The sequence below is a fragment of the Arachis ipaensis genome, chromosome B06, assembly GCF_000816755.2.
Source record: "Arachis ipaensis cultivar K30076 chromosome B06, Araip1.1, whole genome shotgun sequence".
Lineage (NCBI taxonomy): Eukaryota > Viridiplantae > Streptophyta > Magnoliopsida > Fabales > Fabaceae > Arachis > Arachis ipaensis.
The window spans coordinates 107,198,038-107,218,910 of NC_029790.2; the positions used below are offsets into that span (position 1 = coordinate 107,198,038).

Genomic DNA, 20,873 nt, shown 5'->3' on the forward strand with positions numbered 1-20,873 from the left:
TTTTAATCAAATATAAATCCTAAATTTTAAACTAAAACACTAAAATTGATTAATAAAAATTTAGTTTTTTATACTTTCTGTTCGTATCTTAGTGTATAACTTAAAAGGGCCCAAAAAAAAAATTAAAGTCCAAAATATATTCTATAGATAATTAGGGCTGGTAATATATATCCTGCAGAATTTAAAGTTCACAAATTAATTAACAAGTACACCGGGTCATACCAAGTAGTACCTCAAATGAATGAGAATCGATCCCACGAGAATTGATAGACTAAGCAACGATAATTATGTGATTTACTTAGTTAGACAAACAGAAAATGGTGTTTTGAGAGTTCACAAGCATGCATTAACAGTAAATTTAGAATATCAGAAAGCAAGCAGTAAATTGGTGTGAATAATATGAGAGAAAAAAGTTAAAGTTTCAGAGATATTTATTTTTCGGATTAACTTTTCTTACCAACTATTTTAATCATGCAAGATTCAATTCATGGCAAACTATATGTGACTAAACCCTAATTTCTTAGACCTTTTTAGTCTCCTCTAACCTTCATCAACCACCAATTCCTTGGTCACTTGATTCCAATTAGAAGGTTAAGTTCAATTCTAGTTTATATGCCACAGGAATCCTAATTACCCAAATATAAGAGAATTATATGTCACGTATCCTGTTAAGTCCAGATAATTAGAAATTTAGGAGAAATTATTTTCAAGCTGTTGTTCAAGTAAAGAGCTTTTCCAAGTTTTACAAGAACTCAATTAGAATAAAGGTCATACTTTCGTTCCACCCAAATTCATAAGATAAAGAACGAAAACAATTCTTGAAATTGAAATCAATACATGAATTAAAATAGAACAGTAATAGTATTAATCCATGGAATAAACAGAGCTCCTAACCTTAATGGTGGAGGTTTAGTTGCTCATGGTTCAGAGAGAAAATAAGGATTCTGAAAAACTGTAAAGTGCGGAATGAGGTATGAGCAAAGAGAAGAGATGAAGGGCTGATTCTTTTTCCTTTTATATCTAATCCTAATTAATGTAAAATATATTTTCTAAAACTAAATAATATATTTTCCTATTTGTAATTAAAATAAAGTTTTAATCAAAATTAATAAAAGATCTTCGAATGAATGCTTGGAGGAGCGTGGGAACCATGTCTTGATTCAAGGTTGGCGCCTAACTTGGAGTTTTCCAAGTTAGGCGCCACTATGGCAGTGAACTTGGGAGTGCTTTACGTTGAACTGGCGCCTAAATTCACATTCATGGCGCCTAACTTCGTTGGTTTGGCCTTCCTGGCACCTAATAACTTTGAAATCATGGCGCCTAACTTGGGAAATTCCAAGTTAGGCGCCACATTGGCCGAACAAAATAAAGAAGAAGGGCATACTATTATAAATTGTTGGAAAGTTCTAAAAGTTAGCTTTCTAATTCCACTGGAATTACGTCAATTGAACCTCTATAGCTCAAGTTATATCCGTTAGAGTGCAGGGAGGTCAGGGTTGACAGCATCATCCACTTTCTGCCTCTTCTTCTATAAAACTCCGTCAAATCAATCCGAATGCTACCTGAAATAAACAGAATTGTACACAACTCAAAGTAGTATTCATAGTGGCTAAGAAGTATTTAAATCTTGATTAAACTCACAAATTTGAATGCAAATTCACTAAGAAAAGATAGGAAAGATGCTCACGCATCACAACACCAAACTTGAATTGTTGCTTGTCCTCAAGCAACCAAAACTAATATAGGCTTAGGGTGTGAATTTGCATGAGAAGTGAGTGTTCAATCAAGCTCCTGTCTCTTCTTAAAGTGGAGTTTATACACTGCAATTCTGAATAGTTTTGGCATCTCACTATCCTTTGAATAAGAGGAATGTCACTGTCATTTGGAATTAGATCCGGATAATATTATAAATTCTCTAATCTTTTATACTTCAGCTTAATCCTTGAACACAACAAATTTCCCTAGCCGTGACTTTAAATGCTTTGTTTCAAGCTTTACTTGACACAAAAATGCCACAAGTACTTAAATGGGGAACTCTCTTTTAGTTCTGATTTTTCTTTCAGTCACTCCCAAGCAGTAGTGCTCAAAGCCTTTGGCATACTTTGCTAAATACACTTGATCTCGACTCTTAGTGCTCTATCTCAAGGATTACTTGACACATTTACACCACAAGCATATGACTAGAGAAATAACTCTTTGAGCTTTTAATCATGTCTGACCACTCTAATCATTGGAACTTAAAGCCTTAGCTTGGACCTTGCTTTTATTTTTCTTTTGCTGTTTCTTTTGCTTCAAGGATTAAGCTTTTGTTTACTTCAGAGAATTCATAATAGTTCTCTAAATTCCTGTTCCTTGTACATCAACATCATTTGATTCAAATTCAAATATGCATGGTTCATGTCATGCATTCAGAATCACAAAAATACCACCACATTTAAGTAAATAAGACTACTCTTTCATATAAACTCTATTTCTCATGTAATACATCTTTTTCTTCTTGTTTTTCTTTTGAATTCTAGCTTAGTGAGCGGTACATGAGAAACTTTTTAGAATTAAAAGCAAATAACATAATGAAACTAAATCTAAGAACTGAAAGTACCAAAGATCATGTAGGCAATCAAAGCAACAGAAAACAGAAGACAACAAAATAAGAACGGAAGGAGAAATAGAATGAAAGGAATTCAACCACTTCAGTTATGCTGGTGGCCATCTCATTCCTTCGGCTGTGCTCCTCTATGAAGAACATTCATCTCCCTATGGTGCCACTGATGATAAGGTAAATAGAGAGCGCACTATACAACACCAAACTTAAAAGTTTGCTTGTCCCCAAGCCAAGGAGCTACCCCCTTGCTGGCATTCAACGCCCCAAGGAGACAAGCCAGCGTTGAACGCCCAAGAACCACCCTTTTTGGGGCGTTCAACACCCACCAAGAAGCAAGGAAGCATGGATCAACTCCCTAATGGGCGTTCAACGCCCCATTCCCTAAGTTGGACGCCAAGCTCAGCACAAGTACTCAACCAAAGTGGGCCCAAGGATGGATTTTCGCACCTCTAGTCTAGTCTGTCATACTTTTTGTACTTCTTAGCTATTAGGTTAGTATATATAAAACAAAGATCACCACTGTTAAGGATCTTTTCCCATTCGTACATTTCACCATTGGTTTCTGTAAAGCATGAGCAACTAAATCTCCTAAGTTAGGGTTAGGAGCTCTGCTGATTCTCATGGATTAATAATATTACTATTTCTATTTTAATATACGTTTGATTTCATTCTCTTGTGCATTTTCGTTCTTCATCTCATGAATTGAGGATGACCCGTGACAATCGTCCTTGTTCTACATGGGTTCCGTGTGAGTCCTGACCCGGATAGCATTGAACCATAGCTAGAGAGTGTACTGCAGATTCCAAGAGCGTGCCTGGGCGACTTTGGATAAGTGACATAAAATTTCGTTGACCCTGGGTTACTGAGGTCTCTGTGGCATTAAGGTTAGAGTCTGAGAAGCAGCGTTCCCTGATCCGGAAGATCCAACCTTGTCTGTGGCGTTTTGAGTATGATCGCGAAGGGGAGTGGATTGCTTAGTGCTTCACCTTCGGCTATAGTGGGAAGCCATGAGTTAACTTGATGAGGATGCTACATGAGTTAGTCAATTATGGCTGCTATTGAATGAATCATTCATTATTGAAGTAGACAGTAAGAAAAGTTAATCCGTAAAGAATACGCATCTCCGAAGCCTTAACTGAATATCTATCATCGCTTTCACACTAATCTGGTATTTCGTTTCCTTTACTATTTTGTTTATGCTTTCAAACAAACAATCATCTTTTCTAATCGCCTGACTAAGATCTACAAGATAGACACTACTTGCTCAATCTGACAATCTCCGTAGAATTCGACCCTCACTCACCTGAGGTATTACTTAGACGACCCGGTGCACTTGCCGATCTATCTGTGCAAAACTTGCGGAGTCCAATTTCGTGCACCAAGAATCAGGCCTAAATTCAAAACTCAGAATAAACAATTTTTCCTTCTTTGTTAATTTTCTTTTACTCATGCTTCTTATTTTTTGTTTTAGAATGTGGCGACTCACCTTTTCTATTAGGATAAGATTCTTTTTCTAGATTTGTTAATTGTTATACAGATTTGCTAAGCTGTGTGTTTTTCTTCCTGTATAATATATAACTTTTGTAATCATTAATCAATAATGAAAGAGTAATACACACTTCATTCATCTTTACACTTCTCTGCCTAATTCTTGTTTTAGTATTAGATCCATTACGGCTCTGTTCATACCCAAGCAATTGGCTAAAACTTCAAATCCTAATGTTCAAACACCATTATCTTTTCCTTCTTCTTAACCATATACCATGGACGTCTCTCAAGACCAATCTAGTCCCTATTATATACATCGTAGCAAAAATTTTACATCTATTCTTGTTACTCCTGTTCTAATAAGAAATAACTACCATTCTTAGAGCAGATTATTCACCATGGAAGTTATTTCTAAAAATAAACATAGTTTTCTCACCAGTATAATACATTTTTCTCTTCCTAATGATCTGCTTTTTTCAACCGGGGAACGGTTTAACAACCTTGAGCTTTCTTGGATTTTTCATTCCCTTTTTCCTTTCAAATTGTGCACGTTTTGTGGAAAAGGGGGGCATATTGTGGACGTTTGCTATAGGAAGCCCAATCCCTCCCCCCCCCCGGCATCCGCGATTCCTAGGACGATCGCACCTCTTCAGCAACAGGGCTCCTTCTTCTGTGATAGTGTCACGGCCTCTTTCCTTTCTTCCTTGCCACATTCGTCACAAACTCTAATTCAAAGGGGGTAGGGATACACTGAAGACAGTCCAGGAGCAGCCAATAATGAGCTTCATTTCCTCTTAGCACACAACTCTAGTGGCTTTTTTGAAACGGGTGAAGGCCCATGCCTCAGAAAACAAGGATAAAACACTACAAGAAAAAAGCCTTTTTTCGACGCCAAAAATCGATGGCTATTTTTGCCGTCGATATTTTTCGACAGCTTGCTGTCGATATTGTCAAAAATACATAATTAAAAATAAATTATTAAAATCGACAGCCAGGCTGTTGATATATTTATAATGAATTAACTTTCACACTATTATCGTCACACTATCGACAAACAAGGAGGGAAAAATACTTTTATTTTAAAATTGACGAACATGGCGTCGATTTTGTTATTTAAAATATCGACAACATCTACCGTCAATAAATATAAACGATCTAGATCGCTTTCTAAATTAAGAAAACGGTGTAGATTCGGCGTCCAAAGTTCAGAACCCAATTCCCCCAAATTCACCATTTCATCCCCAAATTCCCCAATCACCAGAAACACAATTCCCTTTTGTTCTACCCCAAATTCACGGTTGCGCCACCGTCATTCTCCACTGTCGTCGTTCCTCCGTCACGGTTACCCCTTCTTCTTCCGTGAACCTCCTTCTCTTCTCTCCTTCACTCACTCCTTCTGTTCACCCACTCTCCACCACTGTCCTCCTTCGGCGACGCCGTTTCAGCTGCCGCACCGCTTCCCCCGGTCCACCTCCAGCTCCCCGAACTGATCCTCCTCCCGAAAATGATTCCGGCATGCTTCGAGGTTTCATTTTTAATTTCCTGATTTTGCATCTTTCATGTTTTATCTGGAATTTTATTGTTTGGAGTTATTTATATGAAGTTCGTGACCATGGTTCTATGTTCTATTGTCATCTGAATTCTATGTTTATGTATATTTGTTCCGTATAATTGAAAAAAGAATTAGATAGTTGAGTAGTTGCTATTTCTATCTTGTTTGGTGTTGGTTCCAATTGAGTGATATAAGATTAAAAAAGTTCAAGGAGAGTTTATTAAGTATGATACATGATGAGCGGATAATTTATACGCTTTTTGGCATTGTTTTTACATAGTTTTCAGTATGATTTAGTTAGTTTTTAATATATTTTTATTAGTTTTTAAATAAAATCACATTTCTGGACTTTACTATGAGTTTGTGTATTTTTCTGTGATTTCAGGTATTTTCTGGCTGAAATTGAGGGACTTGAGCAAAAATCAGATTTAGAGGCTGAAGAAGGACTGCAGATGCTGATGGATTCTGACCTCCCTGCACTCAAAGTAAATTTTCTGGAGCTACAGAACTCCAAATGGCACGCTCTCAATTGCGTTGGAAAGTAGACATCTAGGGCTTTCCAGAAATATATAATAGTCCATATTTTTCCCGAGTTTAGACGACGCAAACTGGCGTTTAACGCCAGCTTCCTGCCCTATTCTAGAGTTAAATGCCAGAAACAGGTTGCAAAATGGAGTTAAACGCCAGAAACAGGTTACAAACTGGCGTTCAACTCCAAGAGAAGCCTCTACACGTGTAAAGCTCAATGCTCAGCCCAAGCACACACCAAGTGGGCCCCAGAAGTGGATTTCTGCATCATTTACTCATTTCTGTAAACCCTAGTAACTAGTTTAGTATAAATAGGACTTTTTACTATTGTATTTACATCTTTGGATTATCTTTTGATCCTTGGATCACGTTTTGGAGGCTGGCCATTCGGCCATGCCTGGACCTCATCACTTATGTATTTTCAACGGTAGTGTTTCTACACACCATAAATTAAGGTGTGGAGCTCTGCTGTTCCTCATGAATTAATACAAAGTACTATTATTTTTCTATTCAACTCAAGCCTATTTCTTATATAAGATATACACTTGTTCTTCAACCTGAGGAAGGTGATGATCCGTGACACTCATCATCATTCTCACCCATGAACGCGTGCCTGACAACCACCTCCGTTCTACTTGCAATCGCTTAAGTGCATATCTCTTAGCCTTCTGGTTCATGACGCATGGTTGCCTCGCCTGACAACCGAGCCTTCCATTCCATGAGATCAGAGTCTTCGTGGTATAAACTAGAATTATTGGCGGCCATTCTTGAGATCCAGAAAATCTAAACCTTGTCTGTGGTATTCCGAGTAGGATCCGGGAAGGGATGGCTGTGACGAGCTTCAAACTCGCGAGTGCTGGGCGTAGTGACAGACGCAAAAGGATGACTGAATCCTATTCCAGTATGATCGAGAACCGACAGATGAATAGCGAAGAGGTTGTGTAGTTTAGGACCTTAAGTTCATGAAATCAATTTGATATTTGAGACGCAGATTTTAGGTGGTTTCTTTTAGATGTATGTGTGAATAATTACTTGGAATAGTGACATTTTTGTGCGAACTAGTGGAATCGTGACCTTGTAAAATATAGGTTACCAAATTTGGTTTAAAGAAAAACATTGAGCTAACCTTTTGGTCGCTAGCGTCCGGGTTTAGCTAGTGGCATGCTTGCTGATCTTTAATCTTAATGAACTTTTTTTCAAATTGGTATTTGAAGATCACTTGGGAGTTAATGTAATATGTTACATGATGGCATCTGCTAATATCTATGTATTGTTACATGTGTAATTAAACATATTCTATACATGATGGCATCTTCTAATAACTAGTCAAGTGTTGTAAGAAAATGTGTAGCTAAGAATGCATGATTCACATTTGACTATTTCTAATTAGCTTATTTGGTGTAGGCTTACTCATTCTGTCCTGTGTCTAAATGTGTTACTCCTTTTCTTACTCTTTGCAAGTCTGGTTCTGGTTTACCTAATATCAATGATTCATCTAAATATGCTTTATTAACTAATAAACAAAATTATAACCCAATTGAACTATGGCATAAAAGACTTGGCCACACAGATGTACCTGTTATAAGAGTTCTTTATGAATGTAATTACTAATTACCAATGATAAGGGTTCGTTAGTTAAGATAAGAGTGTTAGCTTTATGTATAAATAGGAGTAGTTTGTATCTCTGTAAAGTTAACTCACACAAACGAATAAACTTCAGTTTAGTATTCTTCCTCTCTTCCGCTTTTACACTGCTTTGCTCATCACAACAGTGAGGAAAGAAATCGTGCTAGTTTTTAGCAGCATTTAAATTTAAAGTGTCGCCTTCAGTTTCTTCTTCATGATGCCAATTATGAACAAGAATTTCCTACTTCTAAAGGGCCAAGACCAACTCCCAAGTATGCTCTGTAGGTGGAAGCAATCATAGCTGCCATTCTAGCCATTCCGTGAATAATGGCAATTTGTAGCCTTCTTTCTCTCTCGTATCTGAAAGCAACAATGCCAAAACAGATTCATTATCAAATCAACATTCAGAACTGATTCCTGTATGATTAACCATTATTTTCAAAAGCCTTATATTCAAATAAAAAAAATGATGTGTTTCCATCTTATTAGATATGAGTGTGTCCGATACCTCAAGGTTAATGTCAATCTTAGATCCTAATTTTATACTTTGTTCCCAAGCATTGTCCAACTCCCAAGCAAGTTGATAGCCATCCTGTAACAATATGATAAGCCAGACAGAGAAGTTTTCACCTTGCAGTTTTAAAAGTTCATTAACTATAAGATCTATAAATATGCAAAATTACTCAAGTTAATTGGGAAATGAAGATAAATTCACATTTCTTTCAATTTTATTGTTATACCTTCATGTTTTGTTTGTTTAGGCATCTGTTACCTCCATTAACCTTCATGTGGCATTTTACTTCTCTATAGGGTAAAACATTGGGTTCAGGAGGGACTTCATCTGCCCAGGTATATTACTTTCTCAATCTTATTGCTTTTCAGAGGTTTTTTCCCCTTCTTTTTTTCCCTTGCCTCTTTGTATTAGCTAGTGTTTGTGCATGCGTATGACAAGCTTCCAGCAATCCATGTTATGTCAGATGCTGTTGTGATCCGAAATTTTGAATAATATAAGAATTTATATACCATGTGATGTGCCAATTTCTCTCTTGATCTGTCTCTTACTATTTTTAAGAATTGCTAGGTCATGGAAACCAAATGATTAATACTAACGTGCCCTTTACTAGCCAGATATAATCACATAGCTGTATGCAATTACATTGACCAAAAATCTCTTCCATTATTATAAACTGCCATATTACTACTATTTCACACACACACACATAAAAATACAAGCTGCCATATTATATAGGGAAAATTTTCTTTTGGTGAAAAGTTAATTTCATTGAAGAGACAAGTTTTTAATTAAAAAATAATTTTCATTCTATTAAAACCTAATTTCAATGTGTACAGGATATGGTTGGTAGAGACGGAGATCGCGGTCGTGGTCGTGGCTGTGGCCGAGGCCGAGGCCAAAAGGGTGATCCAGCTACTATACATATCTCTGGTAAAGACAGAGATCGTGGTCGTGGCCGAGGCCGAAAGGGGAGGCCTAGGCTTTCTACCGGTCGCCCGCTTGACTTACATGCAGATCCATACACTCTCGTTGGGTCATCATCAGGCATGACTGTTCCGACTAGTGGGAGACTGCCACCTATTGCTACTACTACCCCCTCTCGTCAGGAGCCTCAGATACACATGATGCCTACTCCGGGTGCACCAAGATTATGCGCTCAACAAACCAATGAGCATCCCAACATTGCCTCACATGGTGTGCAGAGTGATCCAGCTATCGTAGCTCCCAGTCGAGCAGGATCTTGTGGGGAAAAATAATCCACATCTACTGGTACCCAAGATACTCAGGGTCCAGGAACATCCACTGCCACTGGTCACTCCGCCACAAGTGCTCCTAAGCTTAGATATGATGGTGCCAAATGGTTTGTTATTTGCTTTAAATTTTATGAATAGCATGTCTCAGTTTTATGAAATAATATGTCTTTATAATTAGTTAGAATCTAGGCTAGCTGATATAAACTTCTGCTAATCATTGGCCAAGGAATATACACAATAATCCCTCTGATCTCCTCTTTTAGTTTAAATTAATGTTGGTGGTATATAGATATTGATGATATAAGCTAATGTCCCTTTCTATATATTATGAGATTTTATTGTGAGAACTTGTCGGGACCTCACACTTTTTTACTGGAAATTCAAGAGTATTCTTTCAAACTTAAAAGCTATTTTTCATTTTTCTTTTTCAATTATACTGTTCCTATGATTATGAAAATTGCCTATCACACTGAACAGATATACCTTGAAATTATTGATGTAGTTGGCACCCATCTAAGCCTGGCTTGAAGCGCATTTCTCAAGTTTTTAAGGAAAATTACAACAAGTCTTGGCTGAGTTTTGATGAGGGAGATGATGATACTTGAAAAATATGGTGGACAGAATGGAGGGTAAATTTTATCTATCTTTTTTTACGTATTTTACAATCTTATATATTATAGTATGTTATATAATAGCAAGATGTTATTTCTTTTTTAAAATAGAAATGCTTTGACATTCTTGATACAGAAGAGGATGACATCTATCAAGCTTGGAGGTTCAGGGCAGCCAAGCACCTACGAGGTATGCTCCATGCCATTCGCAAAAAAGGAGCCCGTCCATATTGGATCCCACCAGAAGTTCTTGGTGAATTGATGAGACGTTGGGACACTGATGCCTATAGGAAATTACAGGTGAGAAATACAGCTGCTAGAAAATCAACTCGAGGTACCTCTCTTCACACTGCAGGAGGCACCACCTTTCCAGAAGCGAGGTTACGCTTGGTAAGTTGTTTATAGACTCAAATTGTTAGCACCTGCATTTAGAATTAGATATGAGATTGAAATGATTTAGAATCTAGTTTGTTGATGTTTATGAATACTTCTTACAAAAAATATGTAATCTGGTTTGATGCACTGTTTTTCTCATTGTTCCTTAGTATGTTTGTCCTAGCTTGAACAACTAGCTGAAGTAGGATTTTTATGAGACACATTCTTGTTCTATTTAATTTTTTGATAGATTTTGAGAGATAGAAATAATGAAATCTACAACTCTGATGATGGATGAGATGCTAACAATTAAAGATTATAAATAATGTTATATGTACGAATGGGCCTACCTGGTCTCACTGTTTTGTGAAGTTCTAGAGATATTCATGCCAAAATAAAATCTATTAACGAGGAATCTAGAATCAAATTGACTAGTTTAAAAGTAATAAACCTATTGTGTGTAATAAATGGTACCTTCTTAATTAAGAATGAGCTGGGAAGTTGGTCAACACTCATGGAGAGGCACGGGATCACTCTTGTCAGCTCTTGTTCTACTAGTTCTCCTTTGCAGTGTTTATCTTTACTTTGCTGTCACATTAGGAGCTAGTCAACACTCATGGAGAAAGCTTCATGTCATATGCATCATCTTACGGCTTCTGTTGCCGAGGGTAAACTGAAACATCATTGACATTTGTGATTTAAATATTATTTTTGGTGGAGATTGTGTTAGGTGACATGAAATGGAAACATAGTCAGGTAATCATTGTGTTATATGTATACATAGTATTTATCTTGGTTATTATGAACACAAATGCATACAGATCCCTTGATTGTTTCCTTTTTGCTGATTGTTCTAATTTGCCTAATTATGCAAGAACGTTATTTGACTAGTAATAATGCAAAAATTGAGTTTTTTCTAAACCTTGACAATAATATCAACTTCTTTCTTTTGATTATTACTTATATTATGTAGAATCAATCGCTTGAAAGACCATCGCGTATGGATGAGTTTTTTGAGCACACCCATACTCGCAAAGAGGATAGGACTCAATGGGTTGATGAACACTCCCGAATGGCAAAGGTAACTTACCTATTTTCATTGTAATTGCTTTTTGTGTAACTTAGAATGTGAAAAAAAAATGACTTAATACTTTCCTTCATTGTAATTTTGGACTTATTTTTGTCACATATCTTCTTAACTTTTGCATTATTATTGATACTTAAACTAGTTTACCAATCATTGTAGGAGACATTTCAAGAGCGCATGTTTCAGGCTGAGCAAGAGCGACAGGCTACTATAGAGGCTGGTGTAACTAATCCACCGCTTGTCTCTGAGGAAAGCATATGGATTGAGACAGTGGGTGAAAAACGAAGAGGTAGGGTATATGGCATGGGTGAGGTAAGGAACTCTTTCATGGTGCGACCCCGAGTTGATGGGCCAACCACGACCACCAGCACTGATGTTTTGGATCTTAGAGAACAAATCATAATACTCAATAGGGAAGTTGAACAACATGCCGCTAAATATAGAGAGCTTGAAGACCGCTATCAAAGGGAGAAAAGAGAGTGGCAACAGACGGTTGAATCCTTGCGTGAGGATCTCAACAATAGTAACTCACAAATGGATCAGTTTAGTCATCAACTTAGTAGCTTGACTGAGTATGTGAGGGTCATGGGTCCTAGTAGTTCTAGATCATGTGTCCCTCCACCTCCTCCTTTTACTTTTCCAAGCTCCCAGAAAAGCGCAGCCCCAGGAAGAAAAGTCCCACCTATCTTGCAGCCCCAGGACAATCACAGGGCGCTCATATGGAGGATAATTCTGAAGATCTCGATGACTCAGATGAGGACTATTTAGATGAGTACGAGTAGGATTATTTACTTTGTTTTGAATATTTTGTATTATTAATGGAGTTTAGTAACTTATCTTGTTTTAAATCTTTAAGTTAGAGGATTAGTTATTATTGTTTTGATAAGTATGTAAACTCATTATTTAATATTTATTATAAATTTTATTTTTGTATTTAAAAGTTTATTTGTCTCATTATTTAATATTTAATTGTCTATTATTTTTCAAATGATAAGAAAAACTATAGCTTCCATCTGAGAATTCATCTATTCAATGACAGATCCATGTGTCGTTATGCTGAAATATTCTGTTACATGTACCATACGCTAGTTATGCTTAATCATAGCTATTTTTTCCCCTAACATACACATTACATATACATTACGGACGTCTTAGTGCTGAAAAATCAGTCAAATAATGTATTAAACATTAAATATTAAAACATATTAATAAATTTAAACTATAGTTGGACAGGGGCCGCGCGAACGCAGGCCCCACTATCACAAATTATGACGTAAGCTCTCCCTCTTGGGGAGACTTTAAGCTGGCACCCCTCCAGAGTGCAATGGAGGTCACCAACCTAGGCCATGAGTCTTCTTGATCACTCATTGACCACGTCCAGGTAAGTATATTGTAATGTAGTTACTTGCTTGTTATTTATTGTGTACGGGAAGAGCTTCTTGTCATGCTTTGAATGATGTGTGACTAGGTTGTCAAAATTAGCTAAGGGTTGCTGCAAGTACATTTGTGTATTATTTCTTGTCCTTAGCCAGATTGGTGCTATACGAGCACAATCTTTGATACAGTTTAGCATACAGTAGAACACAAATAACAAGTGAAATTTGCAGTGAATGGAGTTGGGTTCAGTTCAGTTAAAAGAAATTAAATAATGATTGGCTTTTGCGAAAGCACAGTTTCAGTCTCAATAAAGTGTATTATATGGTTGGATGATTAAAGATATTGTTAACAGCATAAGTGTGGTAGCAGCAATCAACTTGCTGGGTGTATCTATTTATTGTGTGCCATTATTACTTGTTTTAATAAATTTGCTAATCAACTCAGCTATGTGATAAACAAGGATTGCTTTCAACTCAATCTCAGAAGTTGTGTGATGATTGGAAAAGCAACCTAATCATGCTTGTGTAATTTCAGAGATTCGGAACACTAATTTTGACTCTTGGAATTTAGACTACAAAGTTTATGTAGATAGGAGGGGTTAATGAACAAGGTAATATTTCAGCAGCCATAAGGTATGCTGGAAAAGTATTATAACGGAGACAATGCATAGAAGGAAAGTATTGGAATGAAGGATGAAGGCGTTAATCTATCATATACATTCACTACTTTTAGATTTTGGGGTGCACCACTTTGATATTTGAACTCTCAACTCTTGTTTTTCAAAATTTTTTTTAATCTTTTGATTCTTTTCTAAGTGTCTATAAGACATCTGTATTTTGATACTCAAAGTATAAATAAGTTAACAAAGAAAATAAATCATGATTAACATTTTGTTACCCAAGGTTGCTCCATAACATCTGTATCTTAACAAGTCTATAAGGAAAAAGGTGCTGTGTCACACAACACATGAATAGCTCCTTTCGCTCCTTCTCTTTGTTGGAGTGAAACATGTGTACTTTGCATTAATAGCACCGATGAGAGCATATCATATGTATTTTAGGTGCCAATTCTCATGGAAAGTGTGGTAGTAGTGTCAAACTGTCAATGCTTAGTACTGAGTAGCATTTGGGTAATGTCAGATAATCCAAAGAATGATTCTGAGTTTCGGAGTGAATTTATACGTCACATAAGCAACTATATCTACAGTGAAAATTGAATTGTTGCTTATACATACATACCCTTTCAGATGAAATGAACAAAAGCACGGGTTATTAAAATGTTGATAAAAATTAGTTAACAAAGAAGTTGAATCATGTAAAATTTTTTTATTCACCAGAAAGAAAAGTGAGAGAGGACATGACAACAAAATAATTTATTGCTTTAACATCCGTTTTCTTATTCTCTTGCATTTTGGCAGCAGTAAATCAGACAAGAGAACTATGTTTTCTGAAAGGAATTATAATTTTCTGTCAAATATTATTGCAAATGATATTACTCCATGAGTTAATAGATAAAAGTGCAGATGAAAGAATTTGATATTGACAAAAATATACACCAAAATTCGTAAAAATTAAAATATACCTAGAGATTGTTTTCAATAGACACAAATACACATTAAAAATTTGTAAACATCAAACCCTTACAACATGGCACTTTGTCCATCAAAAACAATATTTGAGGTGTACTCTGATATTTACGAATTTTTTATGTGTACTTTTATCTCTTCTAAATTCTTTCGTGTACTTTTGTCTATTTATGGAAACTCTAGTACTCTGTAAATCTTTATTATTCCCTCTCCTTCTATGCAATAATGCCCTCTTTTTTACCTACTCTGCATACATAAATTCACAGGCAGTGTTGAAGAAACAAATAACTGAAATAAGTTATCTATATAGACAAGGAATGCAACAATAAGGGTCCTCCTCCCCCATCAATTTGTTACCATTAACAAAGTCCTGATTTTAGAATAGTAAATTTACAATTGGTGTAACTAAATAAATAATAAATGGAGAAGGTCATGCATCAACTCTGGTCCCTGCTGTGTGAATACTAACTAGGCTAGATGTTCTTCTCGAATTCCAAGGATTTCATTAGCACATGCTGAGGGAACATAGATCGCATTTAACAGCGAGCTGTGGGTGCAGCCATAGAATAAGTATATAAACACTCCTATCAGCAACCACACGGACACTCGCAGCCAAGTGGCAACTCTGAAATTCAATCACAAGAGAGTGGTCAGACATTGGTACTCGTGTTTATCGTCCATAAACTCATCTATGCATACACAAAACAAGAAGCATAGATGTGAAGAGATTTCTCACCCAAGATCAATTAGGAGGTAGGTGTTTATAAGAATGCAGGCAGCAGGTAAGAATGGAACAAATGGGCAAACAAAACCTGAAATATAAGGTATCAGGAACAATTAAGATTTCAGCAAAAGCTCCTTAGGAAAAGAGACAAACAACGGAGGAAGATTTACACTTTGCTAAAGTTTAACATCTGAATGAGCTAGCTACAAAAATTTACTTTTTACCAATGCATCAGAATCTGACTAGTTTAGATATTTTAATTCGTATGCCCATACCTCCTGTGTGTCCGAAGCTGTGCCTTGCATCATCTTGTCCTATGCAGGTAAGGACAATAACACTGCACAAAATAAGAACTCCACCCACTCCGCACAATGTGAATCGCAAAATGCTGCATATGCAGAACAAAAGGGAATTCAAGGCATTTAAATTGCTAACCCAAATGAAACAGTCTTTCTTCGTTTATTTTTCTTTTCACTTTTTTTAACAAAAATGTATACCACATGATTACACACTTACTGCAAATAAGTCAACCAAAAATATCTAATAGAATAGCAATATTTAGTGGAAAACCATCTCTAAAAAGGAAAGTAAGATGATTTTCATGTTAATCTAAATGGAGGAATGAGGATTGCCAAAATTGACAGACCTGGGGCACCTGTTGGCTGAAGCAGCAAAGGCAACTATGAGAATTCCTAGGCATAGAAGAGCAATAGTCCATGCAGCAAGTTTCCGCCTACTTTTCTCCTTTTGTTCTTCTTTGCAAATAAATTGAAACACAAGTTCATTAACTAGCACATCATAAAAGATGGATGCAATCATGCAAAGATTGATACAGTAAAAAAACACAAACTTCTACACAATCAAAATGGGCTTTGTGTGCATGTGATGTTGTTATGTAACTAAGGAAAGTGGAAAACCACACCTTAAAAGATATCTGTCACAAGGGAAGAACCACTCTCTTTAAATACAACATCAATCATCCTATGCTACCTGATGTGAGACTTTGGGCACCAATAATACCCAAGTCCCTAACAGATATAGATTGAAATTTTCAAAATAGGTTAAAAGAGATACTAAAATATGCTCCCGGTTTAAAATGTAGAGATTACAGTTCTCTTTCTTGACTCAAAAAAGTAGTGTTTTGAGCCGATCCCAAAGTAGAGTATTGTCAAGTTAGGTGGGCCATAATTATGGGATGTCACCATAACAGCTTAGACAATGCGAAGTTACAGCAAAATTACCTGAATGCATTCAAGCAGAAATAACCTAATCCACACCAATTACAATTAGTCCAATGAGTAACATTTCCAATCCCATCTCACATAAATCATCAACCAGGACAAGAAGCCTTTCTATACTTGCAAAATTACAGATACGCCTAGACTCTTAAATCTATCCAAAACCATTTCATAAAGGGATCAGAAGATTCAAAATATTTACCTTTGATTTCTTTTATAATTAAAGGTTGTCCAAGCAGAGCCTCTGACTTGCCATATAGGTGATTATCACAATAACTAGCAGTATCTATAGGACTTGCCCTATCTTCATCATCACCACAAGAATGCCGATCAATAGATTTTTGAAGCGAGGATGGGATAGGTATCTCATTAGGTGGAACATATCTGATGATCAAAACCGAGACTGCAACAGTGGTAAATGCAAGCAATGTTCCCACACTAACCTGTATTCCCAAAGCAAAGAACATATCAACTGGTTTATATTTAAAATCTAAGGAAAACACATCTTCCAAGTTATCATCACTAGCTCCTGTCCACCTGAACTTACCATCCCTGCCAACTGGGAAACATCCATAAAGAATGCAAGAGTGGCTGCAAGGACACCAGTGACAATAGTGCTTTTCAAAGGAACTTGCGTGTGTTTATTGATGTCTGAGAAGAATGAGGGCAACAAACCATCCCTAGCCATCGCCATAAAAGTTCGTGGCTGCAAACATAAATGCCAAGTATATAATGAATTAATGATATAAAAACTTCCTTAGACCAACACCAAAATGCCTTTCAGAATTTACCCACATCCATCTTTGCTTGCAGTTTAAATAAGAAAATGTTATTTTGAGATTATTTTGACATTTTGACCAATCTCAGTTCCTGACTTCTAGTTGTACCATTTATTCTAATGCTATACCATTCATAAAGAAAATAAAATAACCCAAACCAATCATAGGACCTAGATGAATGGGAAAAGTAATTTAAAAATAAATAAAAAACAAAGAAGACCGTGACCAAGTGAAAATCAACAAAGATGTTAAACAAATCAATTAAATTAGCACCTGAGGAAGAAGTGAACCCATCAAACTGGAAAAAAGAGCAGTGACAGCTCCAGTTGTTATTACATAGCTGCCAAGAGGAAAATGGAGTTTAAACTAAAATGGAAACAGACATCATATATTTAAACAATGAAACAGTGTGCCACTTGCAAACCTTACACGGCCCATTTCATGCCATAGCTAGAAAATGCAGACGAGATCGGTGTATCAGGGTCCAACCTATAATATGGTACCAAGCCAACAATAACTGCTGATACAAGCATATAAAGAATGCAGCATATAAATAACGCTATTGATATGCCAAGGGGCAAATCTCGTTGAGGGTTTTTAACCTGCATGATAATGACATAGAAAATCTTAGATACAATAATCAAGAGAATGTCGTTTTTTATTTGTTTCCCTAAGAAAGATCAACAATTACCCACTCACAAGTTTAAATAGTGAAAAGAACCATCTTTTTGGAAAGATTAAACTATTATTCACATTTCATTAAAAGAATGGAGACCAATAAGAGTCAAAACTATAAACTGTTTTATCACATATGCTGATGTCATACTATGAGACAGAGACATGAATGTTATATACTTAACAATATCAACTTCAAAGAACAAAAGAAAAGTTGTGGATGCTTGTGACAGCTACAAAGAATTATTCTGCCTACAACCGCGCTACCGGAATAATGACAGGTCTGACATTCTTATTCATCAAATTAAATGAAATGTGCAACAATGATTGGATGCACTGAATATTTACCTCCTCAGCTGTGCTGGAGACTGCATCAAACCCAATGTATGAAAAGAAAACTATTGCAGACCCAGCAAACACCCCATTCACTCCATAAGGAAAATACCTGAGATAAAATCGACATTTCATCTTATATCAATCAGAGTTGTGTTATAGATGATGCAGATAGCCACACACAAACACACACCATACGTTACCCGCTAGGTAGCTCATATCCAATCCATCCAGATTCGAAACCCAGATATCCACCAACTATAATGACGAAAAGCATTGCACAGACATTTATTGTTGTCACTATTGATTGTGCCATTGAACTCTGAAACATCAACATTAGATGACATAGGTAAGTGAAAAACTAGAGAGGAAAAGAGGGAGATTACATGCTTGTATTTTAAAACACATACCACACCAAGACCTGGTAATGTTTGCCGTGTCAAAAAGAAAGGTAGATTGTCCCACCCTCCGAAAAATAAGGCCTATAATAAGCAAGACAAAAATTAATACGACGATGCAACAAATGGAAAAAGGGAAAAGTAGTTCGCACTTCAGACAAAACAGTAAAAAATCCTAACAAACCAGATTTGGGGTTATGCCACGAGCAACAGCTGAACCACCGATAGTATATTCAAGAATCAAGCCCCAACCAACCAACCAAGCAACTCTGAGAATAGCAGCAATAATGAAATCATGGATTTAATATGATGAAAGCAAACAAGGAAAACATAGTAATCACCAAAGCAAAATTCTTTTCAGAAAACAAAATCATCAATATCACCAAATGCATTAACCTCACTCCGTTAGAGACATTTGGTAGCAGGATAGTATTACTAACCATTTAAATATTCTGGCAGTGTTGAAAAATTACCAGAGTAGTTCTTCAAATAACATAGTAGTTCAGTTAATCAATATAACTATAGTTCAAATAACATAGGAGTTCAGTTAATTAATATACCTATAGTTAATTGTTACTTACCCTTCTCCAAGGCATATGTATGCATAATGATAAGCACTCCCTGCGGAGGGGCATCGACATGCAAGCTCCGCATAACAAAAAGCCGATAGTGCAGCAGCTATTCCTGCAATGAGAAGTGATATCACAAGTGCTGGTCCTGCATGCTCTCTAGCAACTGTTCCTATGAGAATATATACACCAGCACCTATTGTAGATCCAACCCCTGATTTCAAAGAATGGTTACTTAACTCCGGAAAAGAATATGTTTGGTACAAAGAAGATAAATGCTATATGCACAGGTACTAGAGGAAATGCAAATTAAATCCAAAGTTAGCAATTGTATATGTGGTGTCAATTAGGCGTTGTTTCTTATGAACAACCAAAAATGTAACCGGAATAATTCAGAAGAGAAAAGAACATTAAACCAAATTAGCTTCTATAAAGTAAGAAAGCTCCTAAGAAACTTGGTGTCATTCTTAGCGACCACAACAAAAACAAAAATCAAGTCTTTTCTCACCAGCTGGATTCAGAAAAAAAAGAAGCAGCATAATTTACCATGCAAAAAATCAGTAAATTACTTGAGCACAAACTTTTCAAGTATTTGTCCTGTTTGTGAAATCTACTCTAAATTGTCTAGTTCTGGTAGAATACTCCTTAACTTTCACTTAACTTCATCAAAGACAATACTTGAAGTAGCAAAGAAAAACAAGTTGTCTAAACTAAACAAATTCATATAGTAATTATCTGCACAATCCTACTTCGAATTTGCAAACCCCAGAAACAAGACAAGGCACTCCACCCTAGCAATATCCACCAAGAACACCAAAACAACAAACTCATATAGAAACAGAAGAAAGAAAGAAGGGGGGGGGGGGACAAAAATAATAAATAAATTAAATAAAAATATCACCAAACTTGTTTCAAACACGCTTCAAAACCAACAACCTACTTGGTTAGGGAAAGTAAAAGCAAATGATCATATTCAAGTACAGTATACACACATAACAGATACAAAGTAAACAACAACATTACAAATTACAGCATCAACTAACATACCGTATACTCCAAACAAATGCTCAAGAACTCAATCACAATTACTAATTCAAAGTTAAGGTCTTGAATAGTTTACCAATAGCAACGAGGTCCACAGCAGATAACTTCCTAGCCAATTGATGATGATGACCACCATGTGCCTTGAATTGAACTGAATCAACTTGCTTCCTTCTAATCAAGCTCCCAAATCCACTTGACCACCTTCCTCCAACACCAACACCAACACCACCATTCTCAAAAACAAGATTAAGAGTTGTTGATGATGATGATCGGCCTAATTCTGAACCCTGATCAACCTTTTTCTATTCCAGGAAAAGCTGCAAACTTCTATGAACCCATCCACCGGAGAATTTTGTGCACAAATAACGCTACCGCTATGAGTCAGAAGCAGTTGTTGCGTGTGACACTGCGGTGCCTGAAACCATATTAAGTATTAATCTTGTTTTTTGGTGACTATATTAAGTATTAATCTAATGATATGATATTGTGCCTGAAACTATATACTATATTATACT

General features: G+C 36.2%; 2 protein-coding genes and 1 long non-coding RNA gene across 4 annotated transcripts in view; 1 reads left to right on the top strand and 2 right to left on the bottom strand.

Annotated features, from left to right (window-relative positions):
• On the bottom strand, window positions 10,189–11,165 carry LOC110263455. Its single transcript, XR_002349134.1, has 2 exons — window positions 11,024–11,165; window positions 10,189–10,596 (listed from the first exon to the last, which is right to left on the bottom strand). It is a non-coding gene; the product is annotated as an uncharacterized LOC110263455 (long non-coding RNA).
• LOC107647203 lies at window positions 11,447–12,580 on the top strand. Of its 2 annotated transcripts, none has more exons than XM_016351315.2 (2): window positions 11,447–11,630; window positions 11,796–12,580. In XM_016351315.2, exons 1-2 carry the CDS (start codon window positions 11,550–11,552, stop codon window positions 12,402–12,404), a joined length of 690 nt encoding a protein of 229 aa, XP_016206801.1. In that variant the 5' UTR covers window positions 11,447–11,549; the 3' UTR covers window positions 12,405–12,580. The 2 variants fall into 2 exon arrangements, with proteins under 2 accessions (XP_016206801.1, XP_020960405.1); XM_021104746.1 differs by having other exon boundaries at window positions 11,448–11,630; window positions 11,823–12,580.
• LOC107647204 (cationic amino acid transporter 4, vacuolar) overlaps window positions 14,787–20,873 on the bottom strand; it is a 10,114-nt gene continuing 4,027 nt past the window's right edge. The window contains exons 2-15 of the mRNA XM_016351316.1: window positions 20,435–20,660; window positions 19,327–19,528; window positions 18,930–19,014; window positions 18,710–18,829; window positions 18,551–18,669; window positions 18,363–18,459; window positions 17,769–17,941; window positions 17,613–17,679; window positions 17,108–17,266; window positions 16,763–17,003; window positions 15,969–16,077; window positions 15,598–15,710; window positions 15,335–15,410; window positions 14,787–15,223 (exon numbers count right to left, since the gene is read on the bottom strand). Of these exons, the coding sequence (XP_016206802.1) occupies window positions 15,067–15,223; window positions 15,335–15,410; window positions 15,598–15,710; window positions 15,969–16,077; window positions 16,763–17,003; window positions 17,108–17,266; window positions 17,613–17,679; window positions 17,769–17,941; window positions 18,363–18,459; window positions 18,551–18,669; window positions 18,710–18,829; window positions 18,930–19,014; window positions 19,327–19,528; window positions 20,435–20,660 (1,944 nt within the window). The 3' untranslated portion in view covers window positions 14,787–15,066. The remainder of the gene's footprint in view (window positions 15,224–15,334; window positions 15,411–15,597; window positions 15,711–15,968; window positions 16,078–16,762; window positions 17,004–17,107; window positions 17,267–17,612; window positions 17,680–17,768; window positions 17,942–18,362; window positions 18,460–18,550; window positions 18,670–18,709; window positions 18,830–18,929; window positions 19,015–19,326; window positions 19,529–20,434; window positions 20,661–20,873) is intronic.

Excerpts from the sequence above, each read along its gene's own strand:
- LOC107647203 (XM_016351315.2), top strand. The coding sequence starts at position 11,550 with ATGGATGAGTTTTTTGAGCACACCCATACTCGCAAAGAGGATAGGACT. Across the intron at positions 11,631-11,795 it reads AACACTCCCGAATGGCAAAG|GAGACATTTCAAGAGCGCAT; the intron begins GTAACTTACCTA and ends CAATCATTGTAG.